The 19,862-nt window shown below is 41.3% G+C and overlaps 3 protein-coding genes across 3 annotated transcripts; 1 reads left to right on the forward strand and 2 right to left on the reverse strand.

Annotated features, from left to right (window-relative positions):
- Positions 1-3,424: 3,424 nt before the first annotated feature.
- LOC139372317 (proteasome subunit beta type-8-like) lies at positions 3,425-7,385 on the reverse strand. The gene is made up of 5 exons (XM_071112046.1): positions 7,324-7,385; positions 6,868-6,997; positions 6,461-6,665; positions 6,089-6,166; positions 3,425-5,271 (listed from the first exon to the last, which is right to left on the reverse strand). The coding sequence occupies exons 1-5, from the start codon at positions 7,383-7,385 to the stop codon at positions 5,213-5,215; spliced, it is 534 nt and encodes a 177-aa protein (XP_070968147.1). The 3' UTR covers positions 3,425-5,212.
- Positions 7,386-8,238: 853 nt separating this feature from the next.
- On the reverse strand, positions 8,239-11,755 carry LOC139373448 (proteasome subunit beta type-7-like). Its single transcript, XM_071113942.1, has 8 exons — positions 11,571-11,755; positions 11,166-11,259; positions 9,888-9,985; positions 9,556-9,696; positions 9,333-9,448; positions 9,126-9,184; positions 8,778-8,920; positions 8,239-8,628 (listed from the first exon to the last, which is right to left on the reverse strand). The coding sequence occupies exons 1-8, from the start codon at positions 11,630-11,632 to the stop codon at positions 8,517-8,519; spliced, it is 825 nt and encodes a 274-aa protein (XP_070970043.1). The 5' UTR covers positions 11,633-11,755; the 3' UTR covers positions 8,239-8,516.
- Positions 11,694-19,508, forward strand: LOC139373449 (proteasome subunit beta type-6-B like protein-like). The gene is made up of 7 exons (XM_071113944.1): positions 11,694-11,827; positions 12,364-12,434; positions 16,993-17,001; positions 18,147-18,269; positions 18,538-18,667; positions 18,766-18,910; positions 19,213-19,508. Exons 1-7 carry the CDS (start codon positions 11,780-11,782, stop codon positions 19,338-19,340), a joined length of 654 nt encoding a protein of 217 aa, XP_070970045.1. The 5' UTR covers positions 11,694-11,779; the 3' UTR covers positions 19,341-19,508.
- Positions 19,509-19,862: the final 354 nt, after the last annotated feature.

Here is a 19,862-nt window from a genome sequence, read left to right on the forward strand (position 1 = left end):
TAACTACTGTATAACACACTGGGACCTATACTATACTATACTCCCCATGTAACTACTGTATAACACACTGGGACCTATACTATACTCCCCATGTAACTACTCTATAACACACTGGGACCTATACTATACACCCCATGTAACTACTGTATAACACACTGGGACCTATACTATACTATACTCCCCATGTAACTACTCTATAACACACTGGGACCTATACTATACTATACTCCCCATGTAACTACTGTATAACACACTGGGACTTATACTACACTCCCCATGTAACTACTGTATAACACACTGGGACCTATACTATACTATACTCCCCATGTAACTACTGTATAACACACTGGGACCTATACTATACTATACTCCCCATGTAACTACTCTATAACACACTGGGACCTATACTATACTACACTCCCCATATAACTACTCTATAACACACTGGGACCTATACTATACTCCCCATGTAACTACTGTATAACACACTGGGTCCTATACTATACTATACTCCCCATGTAACTACTGTATAACACACTGAGACCTATACTATACTCCCCATGTAACTACTGTATAACACACTGGGACCTATACTATACTATACTCCCCATGTAACTACTGTATAACACACTGGGACCTATACTATACTCCCCATGTAACTACTGTATAACACACTGGGACCTATACTATACTATACTCCCCATGTAACTACTCTATAACACACTGGGACCTATACTATACTATACTCCCCATGTAACTACTGTATAACACACTGAGACCTATACTATACTATACTCCCCATGTAACTACTGTATAACACACTGGGACCTATACTATACTATACTCCCCATGTAACTACTCTATAACACACTGGGACCTATACTATACTACACTCCCCATATAACTACTCTATAACACACTGGGACCTATACTATACTCCCCATGTAACTACTGTATAACACACTGGGTCCTATACTATACTATACTCCCCATGTAACTACTGTATAACACACTGAGACCTATACTATACTCCCCATGTAACTACTGTATAACACACTGGGACCTATACTATACTATACTCCCCATGTAACTACTGTATAACACACTGGGACTTATACTATACTCCCCATGTAACTACTGTATAACACACTGGGACCTATACTATACTATACTATACTCCCCATGTAACTACTGTATAACACACTGGGACCTATACTATACTCCCCATGTAACTACTGTATAACACACTGGAACCTATACTATACTTCCCATGTAACTACTGCACACAATATTCATATCCACAGTGACTCATTTATCAACCTGAGAAAATGCACATAATATGGGAGAGATATAATATGGCAAATTCATTCCAATAATTTAAGTGCCTTATTAGAAGACGTCCTCTGATAGCACAAACTGTCACGTTCTGACCTTAGTTCCTTTGTTTCGTCTTTGTTTTAGTATGGTCAGGGCGTGAGTTGGGTGGGCAGTCTATGTTCTTTTTTCTATAATTTGGGATTTCTGTGTTTGGCCTGGTATGGTTCTCAATCAGAGGCAGCTGTCAATCGTTGTCTCTGATTGAGAACCATACTTAGGCAGCCTGTTTTTCACCCTTGAGTTGTGGGGGATTGTTTTCTGTTGTGTGTCTGCACCAGCCAGAACTGTTTTCGGTCGTTCTCGGTGTTATTTCCGTGTTCATTTAATAAATATGGACACATACCACACTGCACCTTGGTCCTCCTCTTCCTCCAACATCAACGGCTGTTACACAAACATTGTGTTTGTAGAATTTAATTTGTACAATTAACTACAAAACTAGGGAGTAACTTTATGGTATGGTGCCAATCAAAAGATACATGGTTCCCAGGAAAACAATTATGCTGTAAACAGTGCTTGACTTGGGAAGGAGCTCACTGCAGCTGAGTACTGGCACCTCAAATGTTCTACTGCTTGAGCTCCTGTTCCTCTTATTGTAAACAAGCATTTTATTCAAACGTCTTTCATACAGGGCAACAAAATATCTAGAATGTTATTTATTCAAAAACCTATTACATTCTTACCAAAGTATTGTGGAACTCCTACACCTAAATGTAAACAGTACCGACACCCAAAATGAGCACCGGCACATATTCCAGTGTACATACACTCAATTAGTACTTGGTAGCATTGACTTTAAATTCTTTAACTTGGGTCAAACATTTTGGGTAGCCTTCCACAAGCTTACCACAATATGTTGGGTGAATTTTGGCCCATTCCCCCTGACAAAGCTGGTGTAACTGAGTCAAGTTTGTGGGCCTCCTTGCTCGCACACGCTTTTTCAGTTCTGCCCACAAATTTTCTGTAGGATTGAGGTCAGGGCTTTGCTTCATCAGACCATAGGACATTTCTCCAAAATAGTACGATCTTTGTCCTCTGGTCTGATGAAGCAAAAATAGAACTGTTTGGCCATAATGGCCATCGTTATGTTCAGAGGAAAAAGGGGGAGGCTTGCAAACCGAAGCACACCATCCCAACTGTGAAGCACGGGGGTGGCAGAATCATTTTGTGGGGGTGCTTTGCTGCAGGAGGGACTGGTGCACTTCACAGAATAGATGGCATCATGAGGTATGAAAATTATGTGGATATATTGAAGCAACATCTCAAGACAGCAGTCAGGAAGTTAAAGCTTGGTCGCAAATGGGTCTTCCAAATGGACAATGACCCCAAGCATACTTCCAAAGTTGTGTCAAAAGTCAACAAAGTTGTGTCAGACAACAAAGTCAAGTGATGGAAGAATTTGTATGTTTAAGATAATGACTAAAGTATTCCACCCTCAAACCATATAATTGTATGAAATGTGTTACAGTCATAATCCAATAATGTGTGTGACTAGACCATTGTGTTACTATTTCACAATATGAGCAGGGTATAGTTGAGACATTCAAGGACATCTGAACTGTCGACTTGTGATAACGGTTTAACTAATAACTGGAAAGAGAACTCTCCACCCTAGGGAGGAAAAAAACTGTTAGAAACGGCTAGGCTTGCGAAGATGATGAAACATGTTGCAGAAGTGTGATAAGCAATGTGTGTGAACTTTGGAAAAATACAGCCCACCTAAAGAGAGGTGGAGTTTCTACTGATGTGAGTTAATTTGTGTGTGTGTGCTATAAAAGACTGGCTCTGCATTTGAGGGGCAGAGCGCTCTCTGAATAAAGTATTGATCTATTGTAGGCTGAGGGTGTCTATTTCTTTGAACTGGAGATTTACAACCTTCAGGAATTAGACAGAGATATATAATTGTTCAGTTAGAACATTGAGATAGAATTTCTTATGACATCAAGGTATTGGAGTGGCCATCACAAAGCCCTGACCTCAATCCTTGTAACGGAATTCCTCTTCTTCAGAGGAGGAGTAGCAAGGATCAGACCAATGTGCAGCGTGGTAAGTATCCATAATGATATATTTAATAAATCAACTGAACAAAAGTACAAACAAACAACCGAAACAGTCTCCCGTATGATGAAAACACTAACACAGGATACAACTACCCACAAAACACAATAGAAAACAGGCTACCTAAATATGGCTCCCAATCAGAGACAACGACTGACACCTGCCTCTGATTGAGAACCATACTAGGCCAAACACATAGAAATATAACAACAGAACAAAACATAGAAACACAACATAGAATGCCCACCCCAACTCACGCCCTGACCAACTAAAATAAAGACATAAAAAAGGAACTAAGGTCAGAACGTGACAATCCTACAGAAAATTTGTGGGCAGAACTGAAAAAGTGCAAGCAAGGAGGCTTACAATCGAAACTCAATTACACCAGCTCTGTCAGGAGGAATGGGCCAAAATTCACCCAACTTGTTGTGGGAAGCTTGTGGAAGGCTACCCAAAACATTCAACCCAAGTTAAACAATTTAAATGCAATGCTACCAAATACTAATTGAGTGTATGTAAACTTCTGACCCACTGGGAATGTGATGAAAGAAATAAAAGCTGAAATAAATCATTCTCACTACTATTATTCTGACATTTCACATTCTTAAAGTGGTGATCCTAACTGACCTAAAACAGGGACTTTTTACCCTGATTAAATGTCAGGAATTGTGAAAAATTGAGTTTAAATGTATTTGAATAAGGTGTATGTAAACTTCAGACTTCAACTGTAAGTGAACTCTGGCCAATGAATCAATGATATTTATTGATCAAGAAACTGCCAAGGAGAACAGAGCAGCTGTAGCAGTACTTCTGTCCTCTTCCATGCTGAAATTGAATAGCCTATTGTAGGGTATTCACCAAGACCTGCTGCACAGAACCCTGCCTGGCAACAGATGACATCGATGTTGGTAGACTTTTATGGAATGTAGTTGCTATAAGGGATGTAATTCACTTTTTATCATAACATGTTGGGACCTACAGTATACTCCCCATGTAATGACTGCACACACTATTCCACTATTCATATCCACAGTGACTCGTTTATCAAGCTGAGAAAATGAACATAATATGGGAGAAATAGCCTACTTCAGATGTTATGGCAAATTCATCACATTAATTAAAAGCTTCCTTTGATAGCACATTTTGTTTGTAATGTTTGATTTGTACAGTGAACTCCTACACTAAGGTGGACATTTACAGAATGGTGCCAACCAAAAGCAACTGGGCGTACACATCCGACTGGTTTGTGACATGTACTGTACTTGTGTTTCAGGAAACAGTTTGTTACGCTTGACAGGACGATAAGGACTTGACTTACTCCTTCAATCGTTGGTTATGAGGTTATGTTATTTGACCCTTTTGCGTGCTAAAATACTTGACTAAACCTCTTTAAGTCACAAAGTTGTCAAGTCCCAATTGATTTAACGTGTATTTCACATATCTCAACAGACTACAGAGAAAATACAAATCCAGGTTTGTATGACTGGCACTGGGAAACAACTGGTCGATTCTCATATACCAGGGTTCCCCATCTGGTGGCCCGAGGGTGATTTTTGGACATAAAATATTTGAAAAACACCAGCAAATCAGCTCCAAGTGATTCTAATTTGGGAAATCTGTTCCAAAGTATTCCCACGCATAAATATAGATACACTGAGTGTACAAAAATCTAGGAACACCTTCCTAATATTGATTTGCAAGAAGAAAAAAAATCTATTCATCGGGGAATGGACTCTACAAGGTGTCGAAAGCGTTCCACAGGGATGCTGGCCCATGTTCACTCCAATGCTTCCCACAGTTGTGTCAAGTTGCCTGGATGTCCTTTGGGTGGTGGACCTACTTGATACAAACGGGATACAAGAACAACCCAGCGGCATTGCAGTTGACACAAACAGGTGTGACACAAACAGGTCATACCCCATTCAAAGGCAACTAAATATTTTGTCTTGCCCATTCACCCTATGAATGGCACACATACACAATCCATGTCTCAATTGTTTTAAGGCTTAAAAATGATTCCTTAACCTGTCTCCTCCCCTTCATCTACACTGGATCGACACTGATCCACACTGAAGTGGATTTAACACATGGCATCAATAAGTGATCATAGCTTTCACCTGGCCAGTCTATGTCGTGGAAAGAGCAGGCGTTATGATGTTTTCTGAACTCAGTGTATGTGGTCTGAAATGATTATGTTATAGTCAAATATACAGTATGTCCGGTCAATTTGCAGTCTAAAAATTATTTGTAATTATGTTCCAGCCCCCTTAAGAAAAAATCTAGTCATATACTGTACATTCAACTCAGACTAGTAACAGATGCAACAAGTTGTGCCAAATGTTTTTTTAAACCTTTTTTCTCCCCAGTTTCATGATATCCAATTGGTAGTTACAGTCTTGTCCCATCACTGCAACTCCCGTACGGACTCAGGAGAGGCGAAGATCGAGAGCTGTGCGTCCTCCGAAACACAACCAAGCCACATTGCCTGCTTAACCCAGATGCCAGCCGCACCAATGTATCAGAGAAAACACTGTACATCTGGCAACTCTGTCAGCACCCAGCCCGCAACAGGACTCGCTAGAGCGCGATGGGACAAGGACATCCTGTCCGGCCAAACCTTCCCCTAACCCGGATGACGCTGGGCCAATTGTGCCTTTCCTGTAGCGGTGGATCAGCTCTGAAACGTCTTCTTTACACACCTTTATCCAGCCGTCCTCCTGCATGTGGTACACTGGACAAACACACAGACAGTTACACATACATGCATTTAAAAATACATAAATTAATTTAAAGCTATTGTTTACATTTTTATTTTCCTTTGGCTTCAGCATATAATAAATGGTTATGAGATAAGATTATAATTGAACATTTAGTTCTAACCTCTTTACATGGGATTCACACCTGGAATTTACACAACAAACACCTATCTTATGATTCACATGGTCACACAAGAAATGACTAAGTCAAGTCAAATCAAATCAAAATAGTCACAGAGTGAGTATAGGTTTAGAACAAGGTCACTCACGGTTGACCACTCCTCCGGAGTAGGCGTCTCTGTGTGTGGCGTGGGTGATACCGCGGCGGCCCAGCTCGTACGCCTCCTCTACCGTCATGTCCTCACGGTAGCCGCTGTCAATCACTCCGTACGCATAGCTGCTACCACAACCAGTAGAGAACATGCGACCAGAGAGACGTGTGGCGTTGTCATCCACATAGTACAAACCAGGGCCCTGGACAGCAAGACACAACTAAATTGAAACGCATCAACAGACGTGACAATTGGAGGCACTCAAACATGTTGGGTACCATAAGGATGAAAACGGAGGCCTTCTAATACACATGCAGGCTCGCGCACACACGCACATACCACACACACACACACATACCACACATACACGCACATTCCACTCTTCACTCCCACCCACCCTGTACCTTATTGTCCCAGCCAACGATCATGCTGCCCATGGAGAGGCCCATGCCCCTGTAGCCCAGCATCATGTTACACAGCAGCTTAGAGGCTGCAGACACTGAGATCCTCTGCCTGTTCCTCAGTTTGTACAGCCTGAGACACAAAGAGATGGAGGGTCAGTCACTGTATGAGACAAGACAGTCAGTTTGTTAACACACTGGTTTACTTCCAGATACATTTTAACACCCCAGATACCTAAAGGGCCAAGGCATTAATATGGCTTAGAAGCAGACCAAGAAGACTAAGATAGGGAGAGGGTAACCACAAAGTCAATGGTTGATACCGATATGGTTTTAAGGTGATAACTTCATGTTCAAAAAAACAGATAAATATACACTTTATGGAACGGCGAGACTGTGAAGAGACACAGGCACAGACACACATACACGTGATAAGACACGCACTCTACACACACGTACACATGGATGTTGTATTGTAAATATGTGATGGTGGAGTAGTGTCCTGAGGGAACACACTTCATGTGTTGTGTAAAGTGTTATGAAATGTAATGTCATGTAATATTTTAAATTGTATATTAACTGCCTTAATGTTGCTGGACCCCAGGAAGAGTAGCTGCTGCCTTGGCAGCTAATGGGGGATCCTTAATAAATATAAATACCAATAGATCTCTGGGGGACTGACATTAATTCTACATCTGGTGGTGTCAGAAGTGTCTACGACTGCTTCTGGAACAGAACTCTAATGGACCAACTCAAAGCTGATCACATCAACCTTCCAAGGTAAATCACATCAAAATGGATGTTCTTACAAACACCACTTGTAGAGTTGTTTTAGTACTCACAATACAGTAGGCAGTTATAGAAGTAACAGTATTATGTAAGAGATACTTTATAGCTTAGATGGTAGAGCATGATGCTTGTAATGCCAGGGTAGTAAGTTTAATTCCCGGCGTAAATACGCATTCAGAATACTATTTGACAATAGCATAGCCACGCGGAATCATATGGATAAACAATTGTTAATAGTCATTAAGTTTTTACATAGTTTATCACAACAATATACAGTAAATTGACTGAAAAGCTATCACACGCTTGTCCAATCGCAGAGCATAATTTGTTATGTCATCAGTAAATATGAAGATATTAACCTGCAGAAGTTCCGCATGATCAAGGAGTCGCTCACAAGGAGTCACAGGGAGAGTACTAAATGTTATGCTCGATTACATTTTAAATATCTAAATCCCCTGGAAAGTAATAGCAGGCATGGTGAACCATGGAAAGAACATAAAAACATATTTAAAAATGAAGATGCTGTGAGCTGAAACTGTGTTAAAAGAGAAAGCTAAAAGTGAGGAGGGAAAACTCAAAACATTGTTCATGAAAAAGAATTAGACTTTTTATTCAATCAATCACATATTTCCAATATTTCACCTACTAGCCTAGGCCTACTATACCTGTTCAAAATGTATCACTGACTACAGTTCATTCAACTCAAATCTTTATGTCACAAGGTTTTTATGGCTTTGCATTGTAGTGTCACCTAGTAGTCAAGTCTTTACATGATTAAGTGTATTGTATTAATTGATTTTATGTCTGAATATTGTGATAAGCCTCTGTGTGACTGTTTCTTTGTCGTTTGGGAGTGGTCAGGTTCAGGCCGTATCCATCTGCTGGACTGTCTCCTGAACTACCTCCAGCTCCAGGGGGACTATTTTCTCTGTCAAAATAGACGTTGTACCTGGGCGATACTTGTATCTCCTCTGCCTGAGCGAAAGAAAGAGAAACGAGAGAGACAATAACAAAAAGAGAGAGAGAAGATAAATGAATCACTGTTCTGTCAAAGAACAATAGTTTTTGAAAATATGCTGTCTAGACTAATACTAGCACAAGCTGAGGATGGTGACATAATTTACCTCTTGTCTTTGTACTCTGACTCCTGGTATGGCCTGATGTAGTGTTTAGTGATGACACAGATATCTATGTTGTTTCCTGAGCCCAGGTCACTCATGATGCCAGAGTGGATGGCATCCCGGACCAGCTCCTTAGCTTCCTCCATCTAGTAGGACACAGGAATGGGGAGTGAGTGAAGGGACTGGGATGGGGAGGTAGGTCTACAATACATACAGCTTAATGTAAACAAATCTGATGCCTTCTTTATGGGGAGTCCAATGACTTAACTCTTTGGGCTTGAACTTTATTGATGCAAAGTCATATAAACTAAATGTATGACAACCCATAGCCTGACTAAGGAAGTCTCTTACCTCCATATTAGCTTTGAACCTGTCCTCCAGAATCCCCAAAGCAGCCAAGTCACCAGACCCTACACAAAACACAATTCAATGTCAAACACAAATAGGAATCAACTAAACGTAATTATGTAATTATTTAAGTTATTGACTAAAATGGCCCAAACTATAACAGTATATGGTGAATGCTTATGTATGCTTGACACAGTAGCAGTCCCTCACCCATTGCAAGGTATGGCACATTGTCTATGCTCCCATAGGGCCCCACTTTGTAGAGGTGATTACCAGTGCAGTCCACCCCTCCTAGGATTAGACTGGCCCCTATCTGACCCCGGTACCTATGAGAGACATAAGAGACATTATAACCACATATTTTGAATCAAGTGAATTTTCCCCATAGAATGTAGCTAGTGAAAATGCATTCATCCTCTGTCACCACACACACCTGAAAAGCATGTCCTGCAGTATGTTTACTGCCATCACGACACGTGGGTTCCTGCCGCTGTTCATAGAAAAGATGGTGAGGTTGGAGGAGAGCAGGTCGGTCGTCTTCTCTGTATCCGCTGCAGTTCCTGCACCACAGCAGCTGACAGAGGGAGTAGGCAGGAGAGAGGACGGAAAATGGATCCAGCTATGAATATCTCAAATACAAGTGACAGTTTGTGTTGTAGGAAAAGCCCCCAATTTTGTACTTATCATTCACTTGTTTCTTACAACCAATTGTGTTCCACAACTAAGCAACACCACACTACCCATTACAGGTGTAGGCCTACTCACTATATATTGGGGGAGATGTAGTGGATCTTGGCACACATCTTATCAGCCACTACTTCACCAGAGGTGGCTCGTGTGTCTGCTCCCAGTACCACTCCATTCTGCACAAATGAACAGCATACACATAAATATACTAAACAATAATATAAACGCAACATGCAACAATTTTAAAGATTTTACTGAGTTACAGTTCATATAAGGAAACCAGTAAATTTAAATAAATTAATTAGGCCCTAATCTATAGATTTCACATGACTGGGAATACAGATTTGCATCTGATACTTTTAAAAAACTGTCGCGGCATGGATAAAAAAAAAGTCAGTATCTGGTGTGACCATTTGCCTCATGCAGTATAGAGTTGATCAGGCTGTTAATTGTGGCCTGTGGAATGTTGTCCCACTCCTCTTCAATGGCTGTGCGAAGTTGCTGGATATTGGCGAGAACTGGAACATGCTGTCGTACACGTTGATCCAGAGCGTACCAAACATGCTCAATGGATGACATGTCTGGTGAGTATGCAGGCCGTGGAAGAACTGGAACATTTTCAGCTTCCAGAAATTGTGTACAGATCCTTGCGACATGGGGCCGTGCATTATCAGGATCAGTATCTCTGTGCATTTAAATTGCCATAAATAAAATGCAATTGTGTACATTGTCCGTAGCTTATGCCTGGCTATACCATAACCCCATGAGGCAGTCTGTTCACAACGTTGACATCAGCAAACCGTTTGCCCACATGCCGCCATACACGTGGTCTGTGGTTGTGAGGCCGGTTGGACGTACTGCAAAATTCTCTAAATGACGTTGGAGGCAGCTTATGGTAGAGAAATTAAACTTAAGACATCTGTGGCATTGTGTTGTGTGACAAAACTGCACCTTTTAGAGTGGCCTTCTATTGTCTCCAGCACAAGGTGCACCTGTGTAATGATCATGCTGTTTAATCAGCTTCTTGATATGTCACACCTGTCAGGTGTATGGATTATCTTTGCAAAGGAGAAATGCTCACTAACAGGGATGCAAACAAATTTGTGCACAACATTTGAGAGGAATAAGCTTTTTTGCACATATGGACATTTCTGGGATCTTTTATTTCAGTTCAAGAAAACATGGAACCAACAATTTACATGTTGCAAATATATTTTGGTTCAGTGTAATTAGAATACACTTCACCCATTATTGCAGACACAATACGGATATTAATTATAACAATTGAATAAAAAAATGTAAGCAGAATACATTAAATGAGACCATTATCCCATCGTCAATGTGAATCATTTTTACCTTACACAAAACTCCAGCTATGGTGGTCCCAGTCTTCATCGGTTTAGGTGCCTTGGTCTGTCCTCCCTGAAGCAGACCCTCTAGAGCAACATTTCTAAGTGATAAAGCCAATATTAAATTGATTTATCATACACACTGAAATACAATGTCAGTACCAACAGCATCACTAGAACAGATAAATAAAAATTGAGCTGAAAAACACATATGCTTTCATTTGAATGAAGGTAGCCTATTTAAAACAATATAGCTGCATTGACAAAAGTTTATATACTTAGACTTTCCGAGAGATAATTACTTTCACTTTCGATATAGGCTTGGTAGAACTGATAAATTATTGCGAAGTTTCACTATTTACAAGAAATAACAACATTATTATTCTGCTAAAAGATTCAAGGGAAATCATACCTGCAGACGTTCTCAAAATTAAATCCCGATGCAGGTGTTTCGACGACATTTGATAGCGCCATATCTGGAGACGGTTACTTTGGACTCGTGAGATTTTGACTTCCCATCGATTCTGTCTTTCAAATCGCTTGAGGTCGCTACTTTCTTGATCTTATGTTTGTGACTGAGGGACGTTTTATCTCAAATTTTTTCATCTGTGTTTTCCAATAATGGAAAAACGTTTTATGGACTCTCAAATCAAAGGAGTTAGTACAGGCGTAAGTAATTTGTTTTTCATATTTTGTACCCGATATTGTTATAACTTTTTTTCTAAATTGAAGCTGTGATAGACAATGCATTTTACGACCAATTTACCTGAATTTGATGTGTGATTGATTTTAATTATAACGTTAGACTGTCTTGATGTTAATGAATTAAAGCCTAGAGCTGAAATTAAGGGAAACGTTTAGACATTTAAGTTGATATTAATAATGAGAACTTTACTTCGTACATTTCCTACGAACAAAGGGGCTGAATTTACTTTCGATTTCGAGTCATTCATGTGGACCTCAAGCTCAGGGTAGAAGACACTTTGCCACTGATCTAAAATCAGTTTAGCCTGATTAGCCCAAATCCCAACCATATTCATAAGGAGGAAACACTGACCTCAGATAATATATAATAAAAAAGTAATAAGTGCATTATAATATAAATATATTATATCAGCTATATATTATATTGTTTGTTCTATCCCTATCTAAATTATGATACATGTATTGATAGGTTTTGATGCTCTGCATGTTATCACCTACAGACCACCATCTTGGCGGTGACATTCAATGGAGGGGTTATCATCGGCTCAGATTCCAGGGCGTCCATTGGAGGGTGAGTAGCATCAACACCTGGAATCAAGTTAATCATATTACCCGTTCTTTCCTCTAGACATGTCTTTATGATAGTTCTACTGTCAAATACAAGTCTGTGACACGCAGCATATGAAATAAATCAGCAATATAGCAATATATATGGCCGTCATTGTAAACAATTAAAATCAAATGTATTTATAAAGCCCTTCGTACATCAGCTGATATCTCAAAGTGCTGTACAGAAACCCAGACTAAAACCCCAAACAGCAAGCAATGCAGGTGTAGAAGAATTTATTCTTAACTGACTTGCATAGTAAATAAAGGTAAATATATATACAGTGCCTTGCGAAAGTATTCGACCCCCTTGAACTTTGCGACCTTTTGCCACATTTCAGGCTTCAAACATAAAGATATAAAACTGTATTTTTTGTGAAGAATCAACAACAAGTGGGACACAATCATTAAGTGGAACGACATTTGTTGGATATTTCAAACTTTTTTAACAAATCAAAAACTGAAAAATTGGGCGTGCAAAATTATTCAGCCCCCTTAAGTTAATACTTTGTAGCGCCACCTTTTGCTGCGATTACAGCTGTAAGTCGCTTGGGGTATGTCTCTATCAGTTTTGCACATCGAGAGACTGACATTTTTTCCCATTCCTCCTTGCAAATCAGCTCGAGCTCAGTGAGGTTGGATGGAGAGCATTTGTGAACAGCAGTTTTCAGTTCTTTCCACAGATTCTCGATTGGATTCAGGTCTGGACTTTGACTTGGCCATTCTAACACCTGGATATGTTTATTTTTGAACCATTCCATTGTAGATTTTGCTTTATGTTTTGGATCATTGTCTTGTTGGAAGACAAATCTCCGTACCAGTCTCAGGTCTTTTGCAGACTCCATCAGGTTTTCTTCGAGAATGGTCCTGTATTTGGCTCCATCCATCTTCCCATCAATTTTAACCATCTTCCCTGTCCCTGCTGAAGAAAAGCTGGCCCAAACCATGCTGCTGCCACCACCATGTTTGACAGTGGGGATGGTGTGTTCAGCTGTGTTGCTTTTACGCCAAACATAACGTTTTGCATTGTTGCCAAAAAGTTCCATTTTGGTTTCATCTGACCAGAGCACCTTCTTCCACATGTTTGGTGTGTCTCCCAGGTGGCTTGTGGCAAACTTTAAACAACACTTTTAATGGATATCTTTAAGAAATGGCTTTCTTGCCACTCTTCCATAAAGGCCAGATTTGTGCAATATACGACTGATTGTTGTCCTATGGACAGAGTCTCCCACCTCAGCTGTAGATCTCTGCAGTTCATCCAGAGTGATCATGGGCCTCTTGGCTGCATCTCTGATCAGTCTTCTCCTTGTATGAGCTGAAAGTTTAGAGGGACGGCCAGGTCTTGGTAGATTTGCAGTGGTCTGATACTCCTTCCATTTCAATATTATCGCTTGCACAGTGCTCCTTGGGATGTTTAAAGCTTGGGAAATCTTTTTGTATCCAAATCCGGCTTTAAACTTCTTCACAACAGTATCTCGGACCTGCCTGGTGTGTTCCTTTTTCTTCAGGATGCTCTCTGCGCTTTTAACGGACCCCTGAGACTATCACAGTGCAGGTGCATTTATACGGAGACTTGATTACACACAGGTGGATTGTATTTATCATCATTAGTCATTTAGGTCAACATTGGATCATTCAGAGATCCCCACTGAACTTCTGGAGAGAGTTTGCTGCACTGAAAGTAAAGGGGCTGAATAATTTTGCACGCCCAATTTTTCAGTTTTTGATTTGTTAAAAAAAGTTTGAAATATCCAATAAATGTCGTTCCACTTCATGATTGTGTCCCACTTGTTGTTGATTCTTCACAAAAAATACAGTTTTATATCTTTATGTTCGAAGCCTGAAATGTGGCAAAAGGTCGCAAAGTTCAAGGGGGCCGAATACTTTCGCAAGGCACTGTATATATAAATAATATTATTGCAATATATACAGTTGAAGTCGGAAGTTTACATACACTTAGGTTGGAGTCATTACAACAATTGTTTACAGACAGATTATTTCACTTATAATTCACTGTAGCACAATTCCAGTGGGTCAGAAGTTTACATACACTAAGTTGACTGTGCCTTTAAACAGCTTGGAAAATTCCAGAAAATTATGTCATGGCTTTAGAAGCTTCTGATAGGCTAATTGACATCATTTGAGTCCATTGGAGGTGTACCAAACTCAAAAAAGTTCTGGGACACTGTAAAGTCCATGGAGAATAAGAGCACCTCCTCCCAGCTGCCCACTGCTGGGAGGCTATGAAACACTGTTACCACCGATAAATCCACTATAATTGAGAATTTCAATAAGCATTTATCTACAGCTGGCCATGTTTTTCACCTGGCTACCCCTACCCCGGTCAACAGCCTGGCACCCTCCACAGCAACCCCTGGCACCCTCCACAGCAAACCCTGGCACCCTCCAAAGCCCCCACCATTTCTCCTTCACCCAAATCCAGATAGCTGATGTTCTGATAGAGGTGCAAAATCTGGACCCCTACAAATCAGCCGGGCTAGACAATCTGGACCCTCTCTTTCTAAAATGATCTGCCGAAATTGTTGCAACCCCTATTACTAGCCTGTTCCATCTCTCTTTCGTATCGTCTGAGATTCCCAAAGATTGGAAAGCTGCTGCGGTCATCCCCCTCTTCAAAGGGGGTGACACTCTTGCCCCAAACTGCTACAGACCCATATCTATCCTACCCTGTCTTTTTAAGGTCTTCAAAAGCCAAGTTAACAAACAGATTACCGACCATTTCGAATCCCACCTTACCTTCTCCGCTATGCAATCTGGTTTTAGAGCTGGTTATGGGTGCACCTCAGCCACGCTCAAGGTCCTAAACGACATCATAACTGCCATCGATAAGAGACATTACTGTGCAGCCGTATTCATCGACCTTGCCAAGGCTTTTGACTCTGTCAATCACCACATTCGTATTGGCAGACTCGACAGCCTTGGTTTCTCAAATGATTGCCTCGCCTGGTTTACCAACTACTTCTCTGATAGAGTTCAGTGTGTCGAATCGGAGGACCTGTTGTCCGGACTTCTGGCAGTCTCTATGGGGGTGCCACAGAGTTCAATTCTCGGACCGACTCTCTTCTCTGTATACATTAATGATGTCGCTCTTGCTGCTGGTGATTCTCTGATCCACCTCTACGCAGACGACACCATTCTGTATAATTCTGGCTCCTCTTTGGACACTGTGTTAACTAACCTCCAGACGAGCTTCAATGCCATTACAACTCTCCTTCCGTGGCCTCCAACTGCTCTTAAATGCAAGTAAAACTAAATGCATGCTATTCAATCAATCACTGCCCGCACCTGCCCGCCCGTCCAGCATCACTACTCTGGACGGCTCTGACTTAGAATATGTGAACCACTACAAATACCTAGGTGTCTGGTTAGACTGTAAACTCTGCTTCCAGACTCACATTAAGCATCTCCAATCCAAAATTAAATCTAGAATCGGCTTCCTATATCGCAACAAAGCATCCTTCACTCATGCTGCCAAACATACCCTCGTTAAACTGACCATTCTACCGATCCTCGACTTCGGCGATGTCACCTATAAAATAGCCTCCAACACTCTACTCAGTGTATGCAGTCTATCACAATGCCATCCGTTTTGTCACCAAAGCCCCATATACTACCCACCACTGCGACCTGTACGCTCTCATTGGTTGGCCCTCGCATACTCGTCACCAAACCCACCGGCTACAGGTTATCTACAAGTCTCTGCTAGGTAAAGCCCCGCCTTATCTCAGCTCATTGGTCACCATAGCTGCACCCACTCGTAGCACGCATCCACTCGTAGCACGTGCTCCAGCAGGTATCTCACTGGTCACCCCCAAAGCCAATTCCTCCTTTGGTCGCCTTTCCTTCCAGTTCTCTGCTGCCAATGACTGGAACGAACTGCAAAAATCACTGAAGTTGGAGACTCACTAGCTTTAAGCACCAGCTGTCAGAGCAGCTCACATATCACTGCATCTATACATAGCCCATCTGTAAACAGCCCATCTATCTACCTCATCCCCATGCTGTATTTATTTGTTTATCTTGCTCCTTTGCACCCCAGTGTCTCTTCTTGCACATTCATCTTCTGCACATCTACCATTCCCGTGTTTAATTGCTATATTGTAATTACTTCACCACCATGGCCTATTTATTGCCTTAACTCCCTTATCTTACCTCATTTGCACTTTTTGTTATCTTTTTTTCTACTGTTTTATTGACTGTATGTTTTGTTTACTCCATGTGTAACTCTGTGTTGTTGTATGTGTCGAATTGCTATGCTTTATCTTGGCCAGGTCGCAGTTGCAAATTAGAACTTGTTCTCAACTAGCCTACCTGGTTAAATAAAGGTGAAATAAAAATGTAATAAAACCTGTGGATGTATTTCAAGGCCTACCTTCAAACTCAGTGCCTCTTTGCTTGACATCATGGGAAAATCAAAAGAAATCAGCCAAGACCTCAGAAAATGTTTTGTAGACCTCCACAAGTCTGGTTCATCCTTGGGAGCAATTTCCAAACGCCTGAAGGTACTACGTTGATCTGTACAAACAATAGTACGCAAGTATAAACATCATGGGACCACGCAGCCGTCATACCGCTCAGGAAGGAGACGTGTTCTGTCTCCTATAGATGAACAGCGAAGGACCTTGTGAAGATGCTGGAGGAAAGAGGGACAAGAGTATCTATATCCACAGTAAAACAAGTCCTATATCGACATAACCTGAAAGGCCGCACAGCAAGGAAGAAGCCACTGCCCCAAAAAAGCCATAAAAAATGCCAGACTACGGTTTGCAACTGTACACCGGGACAAAGATCATACTTTTTGGAGAAATGTCCTCTGGTCTGATGAAACAAAAAGAGAACTGTTTGGCCATAATGACCATCATTATGTTTGGAGGAAAAAGGGGGAGGCTTGCAAGCCAAAGAACACCATCCCAACCGTGAAGCATGGGGGTGGCAGCATCATGTTGTGGGGGTGCTTTGCTGCAGGAAGAACTGGTGCACTTCACAAAATAGATTACATCATGAGGATGGAGAATTATGTGGATATATTGAAGCAACATCTCAAGACATCAGTCAGGAAGTTAAAGCTTGGTCGCAAATGGGTCTTCCAAATGGACAATGACCCCAAGCATACTTCCAAAGTTGTAGAAAAATGGCTTAAGGACAGCAAAGTCAAGGTACTGAAGTGACCATCACAAAGCCCTTACCTCAATCCTATAGAACATTTGTGGGCAGAACTGTGCGAGCAAGGAGGCCTACAAACCTGACTCAGTTACACCAGCTCTGTCAGGAGGAATGGGCCAAAATTCACCCAATTTATTGTGGAAAGCTTGTGGAAGGCTACCCAAAACGTTTGACCCAAGTTAAACAATTTAAAGGCAATGCTATCAAATACTAATTGAGTGTATGTAAACTTCTGACCCACTGGGAATGTGATGAAAGAAATAAAAGCTGAAATAAATCATTCTCTCTACTATTATTCTGACATTTCACATTCTTAAAATAAAGTGGTGATGCTAACTGACCTGACAGGGAATTTTACTAAGATTAAATGTCAGGAGTTGTGAAAAACTGAGTTTAAATGTATTTGGCTATGGTGCATGTAAACTTCTGACTTCAACTGTACATTGGAATGTGTCACCAGGAGTCTGTCTAATGTGTCTCTATCTCCACTTCCCTCCTCTAAGACCATCAACAAGCTGATCCAGGTTCATGACAGGATATTCTGCTGCATCGCCGGCTCCCTGGCAGACGCTCAGGCCGTCACCAAGGCTGCCAAGTTCCAGATCTCCTTCCACAGGTATGGACCACCCTGTCCCTTTCCCTCTGTCCTGGCTGGCTCAACGTATCTCATTATGGTTTATATCAAACTAATTGGGCTTGATTGATGTGTGATTGATTTGAATTATTATTACCAATAGGGAGACCTCCATTTTAGAGGTGGTCCTAGTAGTAATGTGCAGCCTACTGCCTCTTGAACTACAATAGACATAGAAACAAACTGTGGAATAATCCTGATACTAAATGATGACACCCATGTCTTCTCTGTGTCTGCCCTGTGTGGTAAGTATTCAGATGGAGTCCCCTCCTCTGGTGAAGGCAGCAGCGTCCGTGTTGAAGGAGCTGTGCTACAACAACAAGGAGGAGCTGCAGGCCGGCTTCATCACTGCAGGCTGGGACAGGAAGAAAGGGCCACAGGTGAAGCACTGGGGCATAACAAACAGTCAAACAGACCTATAGAATAGAACACAATAGAATAGAACACACACCATTTCTGACTGTTATCTCACCTGTAGGTTTACACAGTGGCCCTGGGCGGTATGTTACTCAGTCAGCCGTTCACCATCGGAGGATCAGGCAGCACATACATCTACGGTTACGCCGACGCCAAATACAAACCTGACATGAGCAAAGAGGAGTGCCTGCAGTTTGCTACAAATGGTAAAAGTTGATTTTCCCTTTAGGCTTCCTTGTTTTATCCGAATGGCACTGTTTTTATACAGGATAAAAGACGTCATATATTGAATTATTTTTCTATTTAAAAAAAAAAACATCTTCCAGTGGAGTGGGACAGGAGAGTGATTGTAGGATGGGTTTGCTATGGCATTATTGGCACTGGAACACAACAGACCTGTTTCCTGAAAATGTGGAAGGATATGGTTCCATACCCATCTCTGCCTGCCATCTGACCTATTTTCCTCTCTTTCCTCCCTCCCTCTTCTTTTTCTCTTCACCCCACCTAGCTCTTGCCCTGGCTATGGGCAGAGACAATGTCAGCGGGGGTGTGGCACACCTGGTAGTGATCACGGAGGAGGGGGTGGAGCATATTGTCATCCCTGGAGACAAGCTGCCCAAGTTCCACGATGAGTAGTGACACTTCAATCAGCCAATCAGCTGTGACACTGTGAGAGGAATTTGGAACCTTCACCCAACCAATCACTGTTGTTCATACTGTACATGCAGCATTTGGTGTTCATAGGCCTAACTTCACATCAGTTTTGGGACTGTGGTTAGAAATAAACACTCATGATTTCCAAGAGTCCAATGTGAGAATCTTCTCTGCTCCTGCCTATGTGCTTTCTAATCCACACTGTGTTCATTTTGTTTCTGTGCTTTATATATCTGTTTATCTAATGACCTTTGTATGGAATCAATCAAATCAATGTGAAAAATATCTTTACACTGTGGGTAAGTGTGTTTGATTAGAAATGTGTCAATCTGACAGTCCCCACTATAATTGATTAGGCTATTTCTGAGGGAATACGCCCCATTTACTTAGAGACATCATTAGCAATAGATTAGTAAATATGTTCAAATCAAATTTTATTTGTCACATGCGCCGAATACAACAAGTGTAGTAGACCTTATAGTGAAATGCTTACAAGCCTTTAAC

Source organism: Oncorhynchus clarkii, chromosome 18, assembly GCF_045791955.1.
Source record: "Oncorhynchus clarkii lewisi isolate Uvic-CL-2024 chromosome 18, UVic_Ocla_1.0, whole genome shotgun sequence".
Lineage (NCBI taxonomy): Eukaryota > Metazoa > Chordata > Actinopteri > Salmoniformes > Salmonidae > Oncorhynchus > Oncorhynchus clarkii.